Source organism: Aulostomus chinensis, chromosome 8, assembly GCF_037954235.1.
Source record: "Aulostomus chinensis isolate RoL2024-O1b breed Wild chromosome 8, RoL_Achi_v1.0, whole genome shotgun sequence".
NCBI lineage: Eukaryota > Metazoa > Chordata > Actinopteri > Syngnathiformes > Aulostomidae > Aulostomus > Aulostomus chinensis.
Genome location: NC_141327.1, coordinates 25,211,507 through 25,232,344, shown reverse-complemented (window position 1 = coordinate 25,232,344; position 20,838 = coordinate 25,211,507). Strand labels below are relative to the sequence as shown.

The window sequence follows — 20,838 nt, the reverse complement described above, 5'->3', positions numbered from 1 at the left end:
CCTCTGACACAAAGTTACACCTGCGAGTTACAGTGTCTCACTTCTACTGTTACAACCAGCCATCACACACTTTTTTTTTTTTTTTTTAAACTTCTTCTCCATCTTTACACCCCCACTTACCTCGACTCCATGGCTACTCCCGTCTCTCTCGCCTCTCTGTCTGGGGTGAAAATAACGCCGTCACCTAATCCTTCTCATCTCAGTGAGGAAAACAGGGGAGCGCATGTGAGCTGCTGTTACAATCCCCAAAACAGACTGACAGGGAGCCACTGGGTGAGCAGATGCAGGGGGAGGGACCGCAGCTGGGAGAGAAGGACGGCACGGACCAATGAGGCCACTGGTGGGTGGGGGGTTTAAAGCTTGTGTTGCTCTTTAACCTCAGACACACAAACAGTGAGATGCAAGTGATGGAGGATCTGATAGAGAAAGACAATAAAGGGGAACACGCTAACTGCAGCTGGATTATTCTAACACCTGATAGTAATGGTAGGAACACTCTGTACATTTGTAGCTTTTCTAGGTCCTCCCAGGTACATGACTGCAACAGGTAAATGTCTGTCTACCCCTGAATTCCATGCTGTTCTTCAGTGGGTAAAAATTTAACCACGCTCTGTGCAGAAATTAATCTCCATTTCCCAGAAAGGCCGTCCTCTCAGCGAGATGACGTAATTTGGGGAGGACATAAGTCCAAACTGTCTGGCCCCAAAGTCATAATGCCTCAGGCTTTACACATCTGCACGAAACAAAGGTTTTCAAACGAGCAGCCATTCCTAAAAATCCTCAACTTCATCTGTCAGATATAACAGAGACAACACCATAGCTATGACAACAGTAACCACATGCGAATCACTGATCACACTGCAGTCTTCTACCAGCTAACAGCACTGGCATGATCCTACCTGCCCTGGTTGCCCCCCCTGTCCTGGTCCCTGCCCCCCCCCCCCCCGGGGGGGGGGAACTGAAGCAGCGCTGGTAAACAAGGCAGAGATGATGCAAGAAAACAACCCAGGAGAGACAGGAGGAGAAGAGCTTCACCCATAAATACAAGGATGTTCAGGCTGGTTTGTGTTTGAATAAAAACCTGAGTTCAATCAAGACCACTTTTTGCGAATTACAGAAACTGAGGCAAAGATACTTGAACAATTGCCTTTAGCATAATGGCCCATATTTAACTCCCCAGCAGCAGACATAAAAAGAGTGAACAGATGTGAACAACCAACACATCCAAGAAAACCTAAAACAACCTAAAAACACTGACACTGTTCACAACAGAGGGGAACAATACAGATCTAAAATCGTATCTGGATTTTTTTTTTTTGGGGGTGCTTTCCAGATAATAATATGAATGGAGATATGACTGTGAAACACTTTAGAACAAGCCATCAGTCAAATAGCATATAGTCTTGAAAGCTGAGCAAAAAATAGCATTGCTCCGAAAAAGTAACATAAAAAAAAAAAGTGACTGTATGAAATCCCAAATAAAACAATTTAGGGTTGCAGCAGCTCAGCAAGTCCATGGTTGACAGCAACGCCTGTATTACAGAAGTGAAAATGTTCAAATTGTTTACAAAATGGATGCCTCTTAACCTTGGTACAAGTCTGCAAAAGCCATAAAAACCGATGGCCATCCTCCTCTGATTTAATCACAATCGATCCTCATTTCTTTCCACATTTCCTTGCTTCTTGTTAAATGTTCTTCTGTCTTGTTATTCCCTGTCCAGCTGCGAAACATGTTCTGACAGACACACAAACACACAACTCAGAGATGTGCGTCTCTGGAGAGTTTCCTCATCTCTTGAAATCTTTAATCTAATTGGTGGGCCTGTTTGTATTAATTGCCCAAATGCATGTGTTTCCCCCTCTGCACATCCATCCCCACTTAACTGGATTACTTACATCATGGAAAATGGCTCCATACGGAAACGGAGACACCATCTTCCTGTTATTTTCCTTCTTAGCTGTATTTAATGTGACGCTGCAGTGTGTAGAGCCAAGTAAAGGACAATCGGCCGGTTTGGGTACAATTTAAAAGACTTTATGGTCAAAAAAACAAAAATAACAAAAAAAAATGTGTACAATTGATGTGACTGACACTGATAGAGTTGACAACTCGCAAGAAAATCTGTGTATCTGTTGTGACACACAAACAACAGCAAGTAAGGAGGAGGAGCGAGGTGAAGGACATGTTGATGTGCTCTATTAGCACACACGTGCAACAGCTTTGCTTATACAGACAGTAATTACCAGTTTGGCTCTGTTCAAAAGTAATAAAAAAAAGGCAGAAAAGTCTTTAACTGTGGCAAACAAAGAAAGATGAGACACGTCCGTCTGACACAAGAATACCAAGTTCCAAGCAAATCGCAAAACAGAAGGGAGACGTAGATGTTTAACGTGAAATGCGAAAAGTCAACCTGAGGGTTAGTGACGTCACAAAGAGTGAGACGTGCAGTACAGTAGATGCAAGTTCTGGAGATATTTTGTGGCTGATAACAACCACAAAATGGCAAATACATCAAGATGCTGTCAAATTTGCCAAAAACAAACTAAAAATATTGGCGGCATGGTGGTGCAGTCACCTCACAGCAAGAAGGTTCCGGGTTTGCGTTTCAGCAGGTGTACCATGGTGTACACGAGCACCATATCTTTTGCAAGACACATCACGACTGCATCCGTGACAGCTGATCCACTCTATCACCGCGGTGCGAGGGTGAAGACGTCTCTGTCCTCACTGAGGAATCATGGAAGACCTAAGAAGTAAAGTGCATTCATGCCAAGAGTGAAAAAATGTTTGTTGTTGATGGAACTGAGAGTGTTGGGAGGTATGAAGACTTCTTCAATGACAAATTTTTCAAGGAGATTTTTGAGACCTTGAGCAACCGAGGTCTCTGCCACCGAACAGCACTGGGTGGGACGTGTCCATTAAAACAAGAAACACTGCAAAGGTAAAGAGGTGGGCTGTGGAGCAACAACCACAAACCAAAGTCAGGGATTAGAGTGCAAGACCCCAGGGTCAACATCAGATTTGAAAGATTAGAGTCACAGATCAGAGTCACAGATCAGAGTCACAGATCAGCAGCCAAAGGACTCAGTGATATCAGGGGTCTTCACAGCAACATCACTCAACCTCAGCATCAGTGTTCATACAGTCATGTCTGCTAAGATGACATGTTAGGTCCCGAGCGGTCGAGTAGTAAAAGAACACATTCAGCTTCATCAAGAGTAACGTTTCAAACTCATTCCTGAGACATCGCCAGGACAACCTTGAAACACTCACTGTTCTCGAGAGCTTGATTGGTAAGTTCCACCAAAATGGATCATGGACAATGGATTCCTTTTCTGTTCTGTATGTCAATGATTTGTGACAGCTCTGATTTGTATCCATTTTCCCAACTATTTTCCTCTTTCCTCTGAAACTTTTAGACCAACTTGAAGAGCAAAATGCCTGCCAGAAAGAAGCAGCAGGCGCTTGAACGTCAGGCTAGACACAAGGTAAGACTCTGAGCCTTAGTTGACATTGACATGAGGTGAGTATCTGGCTCGATCCATGTTTGAGCTCGATTATGCAGTGTTTAACAATGAAACTCTGTCATTTGTAGGAGAAGTTGAATCCAGGCTCCATCTCAGCTGTACAGCAGGTGGTGCAGCACGTGCAGGTGGAGCAGCAGGTGGAGCAGCACGTGCCATCCAAAAAGGCAGAGAGGCAGAGAAAGAAGATGAACAGAAAGGAAGAGCGACTGGCACGGAAGGCAAAGGAGGTAACAGATCGGTGCCTGGTTATCACCAACACGTCCGTCTGACATGATGAAACTGACACCAACTCTTCTTCTCAGCAGATTGAGGAGCCGAGGCAGCCTGAGCAGGCCACACGGGTGGAGCTGCAGGAGCCCCATGATGGAAAGAAGGAGGAGCCACAGATTAAATATCAAACTGTGGCAGAAGCATTGGCTCCTTATGAGAAGGTGAGATGAGAAAGTCCCTCCAGAGCCTCTGCTGACACGACTGCAGCCGTCTTTTCAAACACGCTTTTCTGTCCTTACAGGAGGAATTTAGGCGAATGATGAAGGAGAGAAAGAAGCAGCGCAAGGAGGAAAAGCGCAGCCAGAGGGAGGAGGAGGCTCATCGAGTCGCAGAGGAGCAGCTCAAGAAAGGTACGTGGTTTCTGCTCGACGGGAACAAAAACCAGTGGGAGCCAACCAGTCAAGATGGAGGGATTTTATGATGCCCATGTCTTTCCTTTTGGCCCGTGACCCTCCCTTTAGTTTTAGTTTTGGTTCTCAAGGGGGAAAAAAATTGGGCCTCCTGAACAAGAGACCAGAGGTGTACCAGTTCTTCTCTCACTCCTCTTTGTTTTATTTGAAACAAACACATTTCTTGATTCTTTTGTTTCTTTTGACTTTGCAACAGAGCGAGAGGAGGTTGAGAGGAAGCAGGAGATGGAGAGAAAGCAAGAGATGGAGAGGAAGCAAGAGATGGAGAGAAAGCAAGAGATGCAGAGGAAGCAGGAGAGGGAGAGGAAGCAGGAGATGGAGAAGAAGCGGGAGATGGAGAGGAAGCAGGAGATGGAGAGAAAGCAAGAGATGCAGAGGAAGCAAGAGATGCAGAGGAAGCAGGACAGGGAGAGGAAGCAGGAGATGGAGAGGAAGCAGGAGATGGAGAGGAAGCAAGAGATGGAGAGAAACCAAGAGATGCAGAGGAAGCAGGACAGGGAGAGGAAGCAGGAGAGGGAGAGGAAGCAGGAGATGGAGAGGAAGCAGGAGATGGAGAAGCAGCAAAGAGCCATGCATGCTCGCCAGCAAGAAACGGCACGACATGGCGAACGCCGTGAGGGCACGTGGGAGGGAGGCCCTCAGAAGAATGAGCACAACTGGTGTTGGCGAGCAGAAGAGGAACAAAACAGAGAGGACATGGGGGGCCGTGGCCCTCTTGGATATGACTGCCGTGGCCGACACCAAAATTGCCTGAGCTGGCGCGGGGGTCCTCCAGATCAGAGGAGGGCCTATGATGAAGGGCAACAAATTGTGAGGGACGAGAGCCCTCCCACAAATGGCCTTGCTTGGCGTCGGTGGCCTGAAGCCGAGGAGAGAACTTTCTCTCCAGAAATCATTAGAGAGGACATGGGGGGTCATAGGCCTCCCACCAATATTCAAAGCTGGCGCCGGAGGCCTCAAGCCGAGGAGAGGACTTTCCAGCCTGAAGTTTTTGGAGAGGACATGGGGGGGCGTAGACGTCCCACCAATATTCCAAGCTGGCGTCGGAGGCCTCAAGCTGAGGAAAGGACTTTCCAGCCTGAAGTTTTTGGAGAGGACATGGGGGGGCGTAGGCCTCCCACCAATATTCCGAGCTGGCGTCAGAGGCCTCAAGCCGAGGAGAGGACTTTCCGGCCTGAAATTTTCGGAGAGGACAGGGGGGGGCCTAGGCCTCCCACCAATATTCCAAGCTGGCATCGGAGGCCTCAAGCCGAGGAGAGGACTTTCCGGCCTGAAATTTTCGGAGAGGACAGGGGGGGGCCTAGGCCTCCCACCAATATTCCAAGCTGGCATCGGAGGCCTCAAGCCGAAGAGAGGACTTTCCGGCCTGAAATTTTCGGAGAGGACATGGGGGGGCGTAGACGTCCCACCAATATTCCAAGCTGGTGTCGGAGGCCTCAAGCTGATGAGAGGACTTTCCGGTCTGAAATTTTTGGAGAGGACATGGGGGGGCGTAGACGTCCCACCAATGTACTGACCTGGCGTCGGCGGCCTTGACGTGAGGGGAGAAGCTCAGGTGGAGCCAGCTTTAGAACCTCAAATGCAGCGCGTGTGGATGTCAGAGGACCGGCTTGGATTCATCCTACTGAATTCCAGAATTCCATGTTGCAGAAGGGAAGGGTCTGTCTCAGTCTCTCTGACCAAAACAGGGAGTACATAGGGAGCGTGAACGGACCCCACGAACCGTGACTCGTCAGGACGCCAGTGCTGATCCACACTTTCACCGCGGGGCGAGGGTGAAGACGTCTCTGTCCTCACTGAGGAATCATGTTGACAACTGCTCTGCAGGACGGAAGCTGACATGAGGGGAGGGTTGAGCCAGCAGGAGGACAGTTTCTGTCCGCTCTTGATTTTTTCATGGAAAACTGTTTTGATGTTAATGAAACGTATGTCCATGTGTTGCACTTCACAAGTAAAAACTAAAGACAAACGACAAACTGTTGTGATTTATGCTTGTGAGTTTGTTGTTGTGTGTCTGAGAAGCCCAACGAATTGTGTTGCACTTTAAAAGTAAAAACTAAAGATAAATGAAGACTCGTGGTTGTGATTGGTGCTAGCAGGTTTGTTGTGTGTTTTTTTAATGTGAGAAAAAAACAATTGAATAATTAGTTTTGCTCTCTGAGTCATTGTCTCATGATATCAAGGATATGTCCCATCCTCAAAATATGTTGGCATTAAAGACATTTAAAGCAAGAACGATCTTTCTCAGCTTCCATAACTTCAACCAATGAAGCACAGCAGAGACGTGTTTATTGTGCCCCTGGACAAGGAAGATTATACTGGACAATGAGCTTGAGTTGTAACTGGAAGTCTTAAATACGTGTGAGATTTTATATTCTTTTTTTATATTCTTCTTGAAATTATTCTTTCAAGCTCTGCCATCGCAAATGTTTTAATATTTTTGCTGTCATCACTCTTTACAATGAGGGAAAATCCTGACAATTTAACAACTGATTCTATTTCCTATCACTGGTAAGAAGGGCTTATTTAAATGTCCCGAAAATACTGCGTTCAATTGTCATGTAATATACAATGGAGATATACATTTGTTTATATTGTGGTTTGAATCACTGCCAAGAGAGGACCGATGCCACCATCTTGTAAGAAAGCGATGCAGTTACAACCAGCCGCTGATTCCAAGGTGATATTAGTGTACTAGCTTAGTTTAGCTTAGCTTAGCCTGGTTTACGTTAGCTTAGTTTAGCTTAATTTAGCATAAATTGAAAGCGAATTGCAAATGTAGAATAGCTGGAAATCTGCCCAACAGCACATCCAAACCTCTATCATAATGTCCATAATTTATTTAAGTCAATTTTCTGTAGATTTATAAGTACTAAATGTGAACTAAATAGACTTTGATGACTGTAACTTGACTACGGTTTAAAATAGTTTACGAGCCTACTTCTAGGCCAGTGTGAAATTTCTCAATCATCAATCAACTCCACACACACACACACACACACACACACACACACACACACACACACACACACACACACACACACACGTGCACGGGCACACACAAACGTTATATAGCACTTTGAGGCAAAATGAAGAGCATTCATGATAAATTAATTGTAAAATTTATGTTACAAAAAATGATGTTCAAATGAATCATGAATGAAAACAATGCCTGTTTTACAGGTGTAACAGCGCAGCTCAACTTCCTTCATTCAACTGATGATAAGCGTGGCTGCTTGTTTGAATCCCATATTTTAATGAGTGAAAAGTAGACTCTTTTTGTGGAAGGAAGGAAGACGTTGATTATACTTATAAGTTTTCTTTATAAGGTTTTACTGTTGTTTGACGTAATTTAAGAGGTTTGCTATTAGCTTCAAGCTGAATATATGAAGGAAAACAAACGGAAGGCAAAGAGAAGACGTTTAATGTGAAACGCAATCAGTCGACCTGAAGGTTAGTGAGGTCACAAAAAAACAAGACATGCAGTTCAGTACATTCAAGTTCTGGAGATATTTTGTGGCCCATAACAGCCACAGAATGAGACACATCAATATGCCATTAAATGTTCCAAAAATAAACCAGAATTACAAGTCAGTCCTGCTGTTTTGTTGTTTTTTAAAAGCGTTCAGCTCAACACCACTTGCTCTCTCACGAGTGGCCAGCAGGTGGCCAAGCTGGGAAGGACAAGTTCTCCACGTTTCCACATGTGAGAGCTGAACACTGGGCCGCGATTGGCTCCTGATCCGACTCGCTGTGATGTCACAAACGCTTCAAAGTCAAATTCAGCGAGAGCACAGCCACGCGTCAGCAGGTGAATGTGATAACAGGCTTCTGGCGTCAGACTCATCATCCTGCACAGCTCAAACATCCAGATGAGCTCATCATGAGAACGCTGGGACGGAGGAGGATTGATCTGTCGATGTCCCAACTTCACGCTGTCACCGGCACAGGAAGCAGGCTCTGTGACGGACGCCCCGTCCTCAGGTAACTCTTGTAAAACTTTACTTTAACAGTAAACTTCTTCAGGTCCTTTACACTCTGTGCTATTAGAGTTACTACTTGGCCAGAGTCCAGTAGGAATCAATTAGCTTTAACAGACAGACGTTGCTGTGTTGAAGCTCCGTGCAGAGGACCAGGCCCATTGATCCCGCCAGGTCAAAAGGTCACAGGGCGACTGTTCCAAATATTAAGCCTTCAGGGCCTCAGGTCCTAGTGTTGAAAAATCATTCCTGCTGTACCTCACACACCAACAACCGTCATGGAAAAAAGAAGTTTATCTGGGGCGTCAGTGGAATATTGAATATTGTCTGAATAGAAGCAGCTGCACAAGTACAATAAAATACCTTCTGAGAAGAGAAATGCCAGCAGTTAGCTGACGTCTCTCTCTGCCGCTAACAATTGGAGGGGATGCTGAGCCGAAACGTTTCCGAGAAGTTATATCAATAAACCAATAATACCCTGCATTGTTTACATTGACAAAACACACTGCAAACACAAAAATGATACAACTGACACTGAAAGTAAAGTACGATTGCAAAGAGATCTTCACTTTTAAAAGAGGACCATTTTTCTTCAAATCAGATTTTTGGAGACATCTGCAGTACGGATGTCGACTGAATTATTTTCTGGTGATCAACCTGTGTAACCTTGCGTGTGAGAGGAGGCAGACCTCCAAAATCCAGCAGCTCCCAACAAAACAATCCACAGGGATGAACGGCACCGTGGTCAAAAGGAATTTTTTTTAATTATTTTTTTAATTTGGGGTGAACTCTGCCTTTCATTTGCACAAGCGTAGCAGACAAACGGAGGATTCGGTGTATTTATATCGTCTCCCGCCAGTGACGGCAACCGCAGTTTTCACCTCGCTGAGTTGCCTTGATGAACGACGTGTTTCAGTGGGACAAACCAGCTTGTTTTTACTCCCATACGTTACCGCATCTTATCTAACCTGTGGAATTATTGTTTTTTGTTTCTGGCTGGAGCATAAAAATACTCCAGTGCACCGCTGCAGCTGCAGAGCACTGCAGAGCAGGGCAGCCTTCCCTGCATCACCCTGAAGCGGCTGTTCTTATAATCACTCCCTGCTCTCGAGCTCCTCTCTGGTGACGCTGGGAAAAAAAACAACTGCTGGAGAACAACGACACGTCAAATATAACATCAGATACCACGTAGCATACTACATCAGGTACCACATAGGATACTACGTCAGGTACCACGTAGGATACTACGTCAGGTACCACGTAGGATACTACGTCAGACACTACCTCAGATACTGCATCAGATGCCACGTCAGTTTCTGCATCAGACACCACGTCAGATACCTCAGACGCTCCTCAAAAAACACCAGAGACCACAGAGAGGGAAACAGTAAGTTCAGTTTTGAGTTGAGCAGTAAAAACACTGACGTGCAACTCCAGCGGGACCTCTGACATGACACATCTGCATCTGATACACTGGCAGCTGATCACATAAAACCTCCACTGTAACCATTTAAGCTCCATCTTTCTCCCACAGACGTCCATGCACCCACGGATTCTGGTGTCACTGCAGAGCTGCAGCGAGTTTCGGTTTGCTTCATTCTGTCTGCGTAGCCGTGCCGCTTCTAAATCTCAGTTCAAACAGAAATATCCTTGTTAGCGTGACAGCAACATCGTTCTGAAAATGGTTTCACGACACAAATGCTTCCTTGTCACAGGCGTGAAAGCACCAGTGGAGCTCAGTCTACAATCAGAGATGCTGCTCCGTTAAGCAGAACGTCAGTCAGACACTGAAAGGGTTTGTTTCATCCAGTTACTGAATTCACTCGCTCAGAAAATTGATTAAAATTGAAAAAAAACAAAACTCTCGGTTTATTAGAATGAAGTGAATTGAAGTGCAGCTGCAGCGTCTGACTGCATCAGACACTGCAACCCTGAATATTCATTCATCTGCTGTCCATCCATAAGAAAAGTTATCAGATCCATTTTTCAGTGGTTTGATTCATCATGCAACATTCAGAAGCTGAAGACATACTGCAGTGCTTCATACTCGTGAGTACCCACAGGCTCCAGATGCAGTATTTCTGCACGCACCTCAACTCCGATTATGCGTGTTGAGTTTCGTATCAGCGCAAATCAACATCGCATCAAAGCACCGATGCATCAAGCAAAACTCTCAAAATAAGCAAATGCAAAACAAGAAGAAGAAAGTGAGTAACTGACTCGCGGGTTTGAGGTTAACTCACCCTAAAGGTCGCGCCGGTGCACAAACTTAAATGTCGTCATAAAACCACAATCTGATCCCTGACGCTGACGTCATGTAATGAGAAACCGATCCTGACTGGACTTTTCCCTGTTAAACTGGCCTGGAAGTCGCTCTTGCATCCTTCCACCGTCCAGTCCGTCGCCTGCTGCTCAGCCCGGACCAGCTCCTGCTGAGCCGCTCAGTCCACTTCCACCTCACTGGCCACGACAGGGACCCGCGCCGACCAATTAAAACCAGGAAAGGGACATCGGTAGGAAGCAGTTTGGACCAATCAGCTCCCAAGAAATTGTTAATTTCATAAAAAGATGATCATTTTGAGATTTTCAGAGACTTTATCGACGACATTTGTCCCACACCGGTGCGTTAAAACTTCACCTTCTACCAAGTAGTTTTGCCCACAAAAAAAGGAAAATGTGGAAGTTACGAGCAAATTAACACAGTCCATTTCTAATTTTATCAATAGTTGTCATATATATATATATATAAATATTATATTATATATATATAAAAAACGGAGATGTGTCTATATTAAATTATGTCAAAACAGTCGCAACATCGCCACCTACTGACGGGCTGGCTCAACAGAGGAGAGAGGCTCTTGGTTTGACTCGGATTGTCCCGAGTCCAACCCATGCCATTGCTGTGTTGTAGAAGTTGTTTTTTTGTTTGTTTGTTTGCTGAGCCGAGCACAGAGGATGGAGGATTGAGAAGTGAACCCCTTGTAATCCACCTGACTGTCGTTTGTCATGAATGAAGCCACAGTCGTGTGGAGCTGCATTTTCAGAGAAGAGTGACCTGTCACATATTATATACATACATATATATATATATATATATATATATATATATATATATATATATATATATTTTTTTTTTTCCCCTCATTAAATTTTGTGGGCTTATAAATTACCTGTGAGACTTTAAATATTCAGCTTTGAATTCTTAAAAATTCTTCTTTCATATGCTGCCATGGTTAATATTTTTAATATTTCTGCAGTCGTTACTCTTTGCAACGAGGGAAAATCCTGAAAATTTAACAAGTGATTATATTTCCGAATTTATAGCTATTTGCATCATGACAATGAAATTACAGCCAGTAGCTGATTCAGAGCAAAGCTTATCTTAGCTTGGTTCACGTTAGCTTGGTTCACGTTAGCTTAGCTGAGCTCACATTAGCTTGGTTTGTTAGCTTGGCTTTGTTTAGTGTAGCATAAATATAAAGTAAATTAAAAATGTCCAATAGGCTGAAGTCTCCCAAGACTAAGCAGATGATTTGGAGAAGAGGCCAGAGAGGGAGAAGAAGCATCCAAGGGATTGTTAACAAAAACGTTGGGGACCGTGCCCCTCTTATTCATGGATATAGCTGCCATGGTTGACCGTCATACGGGCTCAGCTGGGGACCTCAAAAGGAGAGGAGGACCTCTAACGAGGGGAGACACAAAGACTCCCTGAGGGGTGATAGCCCTCACAAAAAAAGACCTGAGCTGCCCAAGAGGACCTCAGCACAGGAGGAGGACTTCTGGCAAAGGGAGAGAAAAACAAGACAAGTGTGTGAGGGACAATCACACTCCTACAAATGTCCTCTCTTGGCGTAGGTGACCTCAAGAATTCATTCAAAATTTGTTTTAGAGAGGACTTGGGGAGCTGTGCCCCCTTGCCATGGTTGCCCCACAAACGGCCTGAGCTGGCGCAGGAGACCTCCAGACAAGCAGAGGACCTCTGACAAAGAGAGGAAGACTGTAACAGTGCATGCAGGAGCAGAAGGTCCAGCAGGTGGTGCAGCACGTACCATCAACATAAGCAGAGAGACAGAGGAAGAAACATGATAGACACCAAGAGCCACTAGCAAGGGAGGCAAAGGAGGTAACAGATCGGTGCCTCGTTATCACCAACACGTCCGTCGCATGTCTGACATGATGAAACTGACGCCAACTCTTCTTCTCAGCAGATTGAGGAGCCGAGGCAGCCTGAGCAGGCCACACACATCGAACTGCAGGAGCTCCATGATGGAGAGAAGGAGGAGCCACAGATTAAATATCAAACTGTGGCAGAAGCAATGGCTCCTTATGAGAAGGTGAGATGAGAAAGTCCCTCCAGAGCTTTTTCAATCACGCTTTTCTGTCTTTAAAGGAGGAAGTCAGGAGACTGATGAAGGAGAGAAAGAAGCAGCGCAAGGAGGAAAAGCGCAGCCAGAGGGAGGAGGAGGCTCATCGAGTCGCAGAGGAGCAGCTCAAGAAAGGTACGTGGTTTCTGCTCTACGGGAACAAAAACCAGTGGGAGCCAACCAGTCAAGATGGAGGGATTTTATGATGCCCATGTCTTTCCTTTTGGCCCGTGACCCTCCCTTTAGTTTTAGTTCTCCAGGGGGAAAAAATTGGGCCTCTTGAGCAAGAGACTTGAGGTGTACCAGTTCTTCTCTCACTCCTCTTTGTTTTATTTGAAACAAACACATTTCTTGATTCTTTTGTTTCTTTTTATTTTGCAACAGAGCGAGAGGAGGTGGAGAGGAAGCAGGAGATGGAGAGGAAGCAGGAGAGGGAGAGGAAGCAGGAGAGGGAGCAGAAGCAGGAGATGAAGAGGAAGCAGGAGAGGGAGCGTGTGCTGAAAGTGGAAGAGCAGCAGAGAGTCATGCGCGCTCACCAGCAGAAGCCAGAAGTAAAACGAAGTGAAGACTCGCTCAGTACCCGTCAGTGAGAGAGAGGGCAAAACAGTTCAGTCGTTGTTTATTCTCTAAAGATAACTTTATTATTGGCTATCTTGGCATCCAAGGTCGTTATAGACTCCAAGTTAAACTATTTGATGGCTATTGTTGTAAATAAACTTCAGCTTATTGCTGCTTTGCATGCATTCGTTGTTGTGTTATCTGTTACCTTTGCATTTTGCACATGATGGTTGGTTTGTTTCAACGACCGCAAAAGTAGAATTCATATATATATCGAAGTGGTGAGTTGGGGTTGTTTAGCAACGACGGTCACGTGAAGCAGGTACTTTCTAAAAGTTTGTCACAAATTTAACAACAGTGACTTATCTGTGCGTGAACTGAATGGTTTCCTTTTCTGTTCACATAGTCGGGTTCGTGGTCTGTGGGAGTTTTGACATGGATATGCGTCCCGTCCACACAGCCTGTCACGCTTGGGAACCCAGCTATCCAAAAAAAAAAAAAAAAAAAACACTTGGCGAACGTCGTTTAGTTTTGGCTCTGAAGGGGCAACGTAGGTATCAAGATGCTGACACAGAGACACTGCCACAGCTCCAACCACTCTACACATGGCGGGCTTGTGAACATGCACGGAATCACCAACCAGAGCTTGAAATGATCCGGTGCATGGATGGAAGGACCTGGAGCACAGTTTCTCTCTGTGTTATGCTGCAGGTCGTTGGCAAGAAGATTGGTTCTTCTGTTGGCAAAACCAAAATCCACATCTTCGTCGTGATAAAACGGCACATGCCGCGTTCAAACTCCCCAAAAGAGCCTTTTTTTAAACGTATTTAACGGTCTGTTTAGGAGGTAACGGAACTCACACCAACTAGTAGGGATGTGTAAAATCTCAATTTAACTTTACGTTAAACTTATCTGCTTGGTGCAACTGTTGGAATATCAAACTGTGGCAGAAGCATTGGCTCCTTATGAGAAGGTGAGATGAGAAAGTCCCTCCAGAGCCTCTGCTGACACGACTGCAGCCGTCTTTTCAAACACGGTTTTCTGTCCTTAAATGAGGAATTTAGGCGAATGATGAAGGAGAGAAAGAAGCAGCGCAAGGAGGAAAAGCGCAGCCAGAGGGAGGAGGAGGCTCATCGAGTTGCAGAGGAGCAGCTTAAGAAAGGTACGTGGTTTCTGCTCTACGGGAACAAAAACCAGTGGGAGCCAACCAGTCAAGATGGAGGGATTTTATGATGCCCATGTCTTTCCTTTTGGCCCGTGACCCTCCCTTTAGTTTTAGTTTTGGTTCTCCAGGGGGAAAAAATTGGGCCTCCTGAACAAGAGACCAGAGGTGTACCAGTTCTTCTCTCACTCCTCTTTGTTTTATTTGAAACAAACACATTTCTTGATTCTTTTGTTTCTTTTTATTTTGCAACAGAGCGAGAGGAGGTGGAGAGGAAGCAGGAGATGGAGAGAAAGCAAGAGATGGAGAGGAAGCAAGAGATGGAGAGGAAGCAGGAGATGGAGAGGAAGCAGGAGATGGAGAGGAAGCAGGAGATGGAGAGGAAGCAGGAGATGGAGCATGTGCTAAAAGCGGAGGAGCAGGAGAGAGTCATGCGTGCTCACTAGCAGGAGATGGCATGACATGGCGAACGCCATGAGGGCACGTGGGAGGGAGGCCCTCAGAAGAAAGAGCACAACTGGTGTTGGCGAGGAGAAGAGGGACGAAACAGAGAGGACATGGGGGGCCGTAGCCGTCTTGTATATGACTGCCGTGGCCGAAACTGAAATTGCCTGAGCTGGCGCGGGGGTCCTCCAGATCAGAGGAGGGCCTATGATGAAGGGCGACGGTTTGTGAGGGACGAGAGCCCTCCCACAAATGGCCTTGCTTGGCGTCGGAGGCCTCAAGCCGAGGAGAGGACTTTCCTTCCGGAAATTTTTCGAGAGGCCATGGGGGGCCGTAGACGTCCCACCAATGCACTGACCTGGCGTCAGCGGCCTTGACGTGAGGGGAGAAGCTCAGGTGGAGCCAGCTTTAGCACGTCAAATGCAGCGCGTGTGGATGTCAGAGGACCGGCTTGGATTCATCCTACTGAATTCCAGAATTCCATGTTGCAGAAGGGTAGGGTCTGTCTCCGTCTCTCTGACCAAAACAGGGAGTACATAGGGAGCGTGAACGGACCCCACGAACCGTGACTCGTCAGGACGCCAGTGCTGATCCACACTATCACCGCGGGGCGAGGGTGAAGACGTCTCTGTCCTCACTGAGGAATCATGTTGACAACTGCTCTGCAGGACGGAAGCTGACATGAGGGGAGAGTGGAGCCAGCAGGAGGACAGTTTTTGTCCGTTCTTGATTCTTTTTTTAATGGAAAACTGTTGATGTTCATGAAATGTATGTCCATGTGTTGCACTTTACAAGTAAAAACTAAAGATAAACGAAGTCTTGTGGTTGTAATTGGTGCTGGCAGGTTTGTTGTGTGTGGGTTTTTTTTAACGTGAGAAAAAACAGCCTCAACTTGAGCGGTTTGCGATTAACTTTGAGCTGAATATATGAGTCAAAAGAGCAGAATGAAAGAGAAAATGTTTAATGTGAAACGTAAACCGTCAACCTGAAGATTTGTGAAGTTATAAAAAAACAAGACATGCAATTCAGTCGGTTCAAGTTCTGGAGATATTTTGTGGCCCATAACAGCCACTAAATGAGACACATCAATATGCCATTAAATGTTCCAAAAATAAACCAGAATTACAAGTCAGTCCTGCTGTTTTGTTGTTTCTTAAAAAGTGTCCTATGAGAGAAAGAAGAGATACGATACAGAGACCATCCTGCTCCTGACACCCTGTAGCTATGAAACATAACTATGGTACATCTCAGGGAAAATCTGCATCTCTCAACATAAAACAACCTCAAATGTGACAAACTGACATTTCGGCATCCACTTTTATGTGGCTTTCAACGGAATTTTCTCTATATACGCATTTCTACTGTCTACCAAGTATTTTTTGCTCAAAAATGTGGAACTAACTAGCCAACACACTCTTATTTAACTAACTGTTATTTCATAATTTAAAAAAATAATAATTTTCCATTCATTTTTGTAGGTTCCTTAAATACCTGTGAGATTTTATATGTCCAGCTTTGACTTCTTGAAATTGTTCTTACAAGCTCTGCCATAGCAAATGTTTTAATATTTTTGCTGTCATCACTCTTTACAATGAGGGAAAATCCTGAAAATTTAACAACTGATTCAATTTCCTATCACTGGTAAGAAGGGTTTATTTAAATGTCCTGAAAATATTGCATTCTATTGTCATGTAATATACAATGGAGATATACATTTGTTTATATTGTGGTTTGAATCACTGCCAAGAGAGGACCGATGCCACCATCTTGTAAGAAAGCGATGCAGTTACAACCAGCCGCTGATTCCAAGGTGATATTAGTGTACTAGCTTAGTTTAGCTTCGCTTAGCCTGGTTTACGTTAGCTTAGTTTAGCTTAATTTAGCATAAATTGAAAGCGACTTGCAAATGTAGAATAGCTGGAAATCTGCCCAACAGCACATCCAAACCTCGAACGTAATATTCATAATTTCTACAAATCACATTTCTACAGACTTTTAAGTGCTAAATGTGAACAAAATAGACTTCGAGGACTGTTACTTGACTATGGTTTGAAATAGTTTCCGAGGCTTCCTCTAGGCCAGTGTGAAATTTCTCAATCGTCAATCAACTCCACACACACGCGCGCGCGCGCGCACACACACACACACACACACACACACACAGACCGAAAAAAGTAAAAGAGGGATGAAGACCCCAAAGTCAACATCAGATTTGAAAGATTAGAGTCACAGATCAAAGTCGCAGATCAAAGTCACAGATCAGCAGCCAAAGGACTCAGTGATATCAGGGGTCTTCACAGCAACATCACTCAACCTCAGCATCAGTGTTCATACAGTCATGTCTGCTAAGATGACATGTTAGGTCCCGAGCGGTCGAGTAGTAAAAGAACACATTCAGCTTCATCAAGAGTAACGTTTCAAACTCATTCCTGAGACATCGCCAGGACAACCTTGAAACACTCACTGTTCTCGAGAGCTTGATTGGTAAGTTCCACCAAAATGGATCATGGACAATGGATTCCTTTTCCGCTCTGTATGTCAGTGATTTGTGACAGCTCTGATTTGTATCCATTTTCCCAACTATTTTCCTCTTTCCTCTGAAACTTTTAGACCAACTTGAAGAGCAAAATGCCTGCCAGAAAGAAGCAGCAGGCGCTTGAACGTCAGGCTAGACACAAGGTAAGACTCTGAGCCTTAGTTGACATTGACATGAGGTGAGTATCTGGCTCGATCCATGTTTGAGCTCGATTATGCAGTGTTTAACAGTGAAACTCTGTCATTTGTAGGAGAAGTTGAATCCAGGCTCCATCTCAGCTGTACAGAAGGTGGAGCAGCACGTGCAGGTGGAGCAGCAGGTGGAGCAGCACGTGCCATCCAAAAAGGCAGAGAGGCAGAGAAAGAAGATGAACAGAAAGGAAGAGCGACTGGCACGGAAGGCAAAGGAGGTAACAGATCGGTGCCTGGTTATCACCAACACGTCCGTCTGACATGATGAAACTGACACCAACTCTTCTTCTCAGCAGATTGAGGAGCCGAGGCAGCCTGAGCAGGCCACACAGGTGGAGCTGCAGGAGCCCCATGATGGAAAGAAGGAGGAGCCACAGATTAAATATCAAACTGTGGCAGAAGCATTGGCTCCTTATGAGAAGGTGAGATGAGAAAGTCCCTCCAGAGCCTCTGCTGACACGACTGCAGCCGTCTTTTCAAACACGCTTTTCTGTCCTTACAGGAGGAATTTAGGCGAATGATGAAGGAGAGAAAGAAGCAGCGCAAGGAGGAAAAGCGCAGCCAGAGGGAGGAGGAGGCTCATCGAGTTGCAGAGGAGCAGCTCAAGAAAGGTACGTGGTTTCTGCTCTACGGGAACAAAAACCAGTGGGAGCCAGATGGAGGGATTTTATGATGCCCATGTCTTTCCTTTTGGCCCGTGACCCTCCCTTTAGTTTTAGTTTTGGTTCTCCAGGGGGAAACAATGGGGCCTCCTGAACAAGAGACCAGAGGTGTACCAGTTCTTCTCTCACTCCTCTTTGTTTTATTTGAAACAGACACATTTCTTGATTCTTTTGTTTCTTTTGACTTTGCAACAGAGCGAGAGGAGGTTGAGAGGAAGCAGGAGATGGAGAGAAAGCAAGAGATGGAGAGAAAGCAGGAGATGGAGAAGAAGCAGGAGATGGAGAAGAAGCAGGAGATGGAGAGAAAGCAAGAGATGGAGAGAAAGCAGGAGATGGAGAAGAAGCAGGAGATGGAGAGGAAGCAGGAGATGGAGAGGCAGCAGGAGATGGAGAGGAAGCAGGAGATGGAGAGGAAGCAAGAGATGCAGAGGAAGCAAGAGATGCAGAGGAAGCAGGAGAGGGAGAGGAAGCAAGAGATGCAGAAGAAGCAGGAGATGGAGAGGAAGCAGGAGATGGAGAGGAAGCAAGAGATGGAGAGAAAGCAAGAGATGCAGAGGAAGCAAGAGATGGAGAGAAAGCAGGAGAGGGAGAGGAAGCAGGAGATGGAGAGGAAGCAGGAGATGGAGAGGCAGCAGAGAGCCATGCATGCTCGCCAGCAAGAAACGGCACGACATGGCGAACGCCGTGAGGGCACGTGGGAGGGAGGCCCTCAGAAGAATGAGCACAACTGGTGTTGGCGAGCAGAAGAGGAACAAAACAGAGAGGACATGGGGGGCCGTGGCCCTCTTGGATATGACTGCCGTGGCCGACACCAAAATTGCCTGAGCTGGCGCGGGGGTCCTCCAGATCAGAGGAGGGCCTATGATGAAGGGCAACAAATTGTGAGGGACGAGAGACCTCCCACAAATGGCCTTGCTTGGCGTCGGTGGCCTGAAGCCGAGGAGAGGACTTTCTCTCCAGAAATCATTGGAGAGGACATGGGGGGTCATAGACCTCCCACCAATATTCAAAGCTGGCGCCGGAGGCCTCAAGCCAAGGAGAGGACTTTCCCGCCTGAAATTTTTGGAGAGGACATGGGACGGCGTAGGCCTCCCACCAATATTCCGAGCTGGCGTCAGAGGCCTCAAACCGAGGAGAGGACTTTCCGGCCTGAAATTTTCGGAGAGGACAGGGGGGAGCCGAGGCCTCCCACCAATATTCCGAGCTGGCGTCAGAGGCCTCAAGCCGAGGAGAGGACTTTCCGGCCTGAAATTTTTGGAGAGGACAGGGGGGGGCCTAGGCCTCCCACCAATATTCCGAGCTGGCGTCGGAGGCCTCAAGCTCAGGAGAGGACTTTCCGGCCTGAAATTTTTGGAGAGGACATGGGGGGGCGTAGACCTCCCACCAATATTCCGAGCTGGCGTCGGAGGCCTCAAGCTGATGAGAGGACTTTCCAGCATGAAATTTTTGGAGAGGGCATGGGGGGGCGTAGACGTCCCACCAGTGCACTGACCTGGCGTCGGCGGCCTTGACGTGAGGGGAGAAGCTCAGGTGGAGCCAGCTTTAGAACCTCAAATGCAGCGCGTGTGGATGTCAGAGGACCCAGCTTGGATTCAACCTACTGAATTCCAGAATTCCATGTTGCAGAAGGGAAGGGTCTGTCTCAGTCTCTCTGACCAAAACAGGGAGTACATAGGGAGCGTGAACGGACCCCACGAACCGTGACTCGTCAGGACGCCAGTGCTGATCCACACTTTCACCGCGGGGCGAGGGTGAAGACGTCTCTGTCCTCACTGAGGAATCATGTTGACAACTGCTCTGCAGGATGGAAGCTGACATGAGGGGAGGGTGGAGCCAGCAGGAGGACAGTTTCTGTCCGCTCTTGATTTTTTCATGGAAAACTGTTTTGATGTTAATGAAACGTATGTCCATGTGTTGCACTTCACAAGTAAAAACTAAAGACAAACGACAAACTGTTGTGATTTATGCTTGTGAGTTTGTTGTTGTGTGTCTGAGAAGCCCAGGGAATTGTGTGTTACAGCACTTTGAGACAAAATGAAGAGCATTCATGATAAATTAATTGTACAATTTATGTTATTGTGACCAAATTAAAGACAGCAGTTGAACTTCCTGAACTCAGCTGATGATGAGAGCGGTTGCTGGTTTGAATCCCACATTTTGATGAATGAACGGCTGGATAGGGAAGATGTGGATAGCACTGGGAGAGGACCACGAGTGGCAAACACAGGTTCTTCTACAGTTCTACTGTTGTTGGATCTAAGTTGAGAGGTTCACTATCCGCTTCATTTATGTGTCTGGAACTTTTTGACCTCTGGAGACACGTAGGGAAAAAAAATGCTGCAAAAGGGAGAAGAAAAAAAACGTCTTCATGACTTTTTGATACTAATTCAAGTGAGGGTTGGCAAAAAAAGACAGATGATTTCCCAAAAACCTTGGAACATCCAGTTAAGATGAGAGGATGAGACGTGGATTTCAAGTGGACACAGCCAGCCGTGTTTAAGTGTCCAGGAACTCCAAGAACAGATAAATTGCGTGTCACCATCAAAAAAGTTAACCGCCCCACGCTGAGAGCTTCAAACAGGATTCTTTTTTTTCTTTTTTTTAATTATTTTTAGGATTTTTCAGGAAAACCAGGCCTACTTCTGGTGGGACATCCCAGCAGCAGTTGTAACTGAGGCTTCCAGGCTAACCCCTCCCATCTTATGAGGGAAGCTGTCACCATGGCAACCC

General features: G+C 46.0%; 3 protein-coding genes across 12 annotated transcripts in view; 2 read left to right on the top strand and 1 right to left on the bottom strand.

The window, feature by feature from the left end:
• The window catches only part of LOC147257760 (tripartite motif-containing protein 2), a 27,730-nt gene extending 17,096 nt beyond the window's left edge, over positions 1–10,634 (bottom strand). The window contains exon 1 of one of the 2 annotated variants that reach the window (XM_086211919.1): positions 10,432–10,634. The gene's annotated coding sequence lies outside the window, so the exon portion shown is untranslated. Of the gene's footprint in view, positions 1–120; positions 276–10,431 lie in introns of those variants that run through there. The other variant, XM_086211917.1, reaches the window with a different exon arrangement.
• Positions 3,134–7,031, top strand: LOC147257761 (uncharacterized). Of its 3 annotated transcripts, none has more exons than XM_086211922.1 (6): positions 3,134–3,294; positions 3,421–3,489; positions 3,597–3,755; positions 3,834–3,959; positions 4,040–4,148; positions 4,405–7,031. In XM_086211922.1, exons 2-6 carry the CDS (start codon positions 3,439–3,441, stop codon positions 5,742–5,744), a joined length of 1,785 nt encoding a protein of 594 aa, XP_086068048.1. In that variant the 5' UTR covers positions 3,134–3,294; positions 3,421–3,438; the 3' UTR covers positions 5,745–7,031. The 3 variants fall into 3 exon arrangements, with proteins under 3 accessions (XP_086068048.1, XP_086068046.1, XP_086068047.1); XM_086211920.1 differs by having other exon boundaries at positions 3,831–3,959; XM_086211921.1 differs by having other exon boundaries at positions 3,134–3,489; positions 3,831–3,959.
• On the top strand, positions 9,263–20,838 carry LOC147257759 (uncharacterized). Of its 7 annotated transcripts, none has more exons than XM_086211923.1 (6): positions 16,778–17,203; positions 17,330–17,398; positions 17,506–17,664; positions 17,740–17,868; positions 17,949–18,057; positions 18,304–20,836. In XM_086211923.1, exons 2-6 carry the CDS (start codon positions 17,348–17,350, stop codon positions 19,617–19,619), a joined length of 1,764 nt encoding a protein of 587 aa, XP_086068049.1. In that variant the 5' UTR covers positions 16,778–17,203; positions 17,330–17,347; the 3' UTR covers positions 19,620–20,836. The 7 variants fall into 7 exon arrangements, with proteins under 7 accessions (XP_086068053.1, XP_086068052.1, XP_086068055.1 ...); XM_086211924.1 differs by having other exon boundaries at positions 16,781–17,203; positions 17,743–17,868; positions 18,304–20,835; XM_086211927.1 differs by lacking the exons at positions 16,778–17,203; positions 17,330–17,398; positions 17,506–17,664; positions 17,740–17,868; positions 17,949–18,057 and adding exons at positions 9,263–10,701; positions 11,695–12,314; positions 12,400–12,690 and having other exon boundaries at positions 18,304–20,838.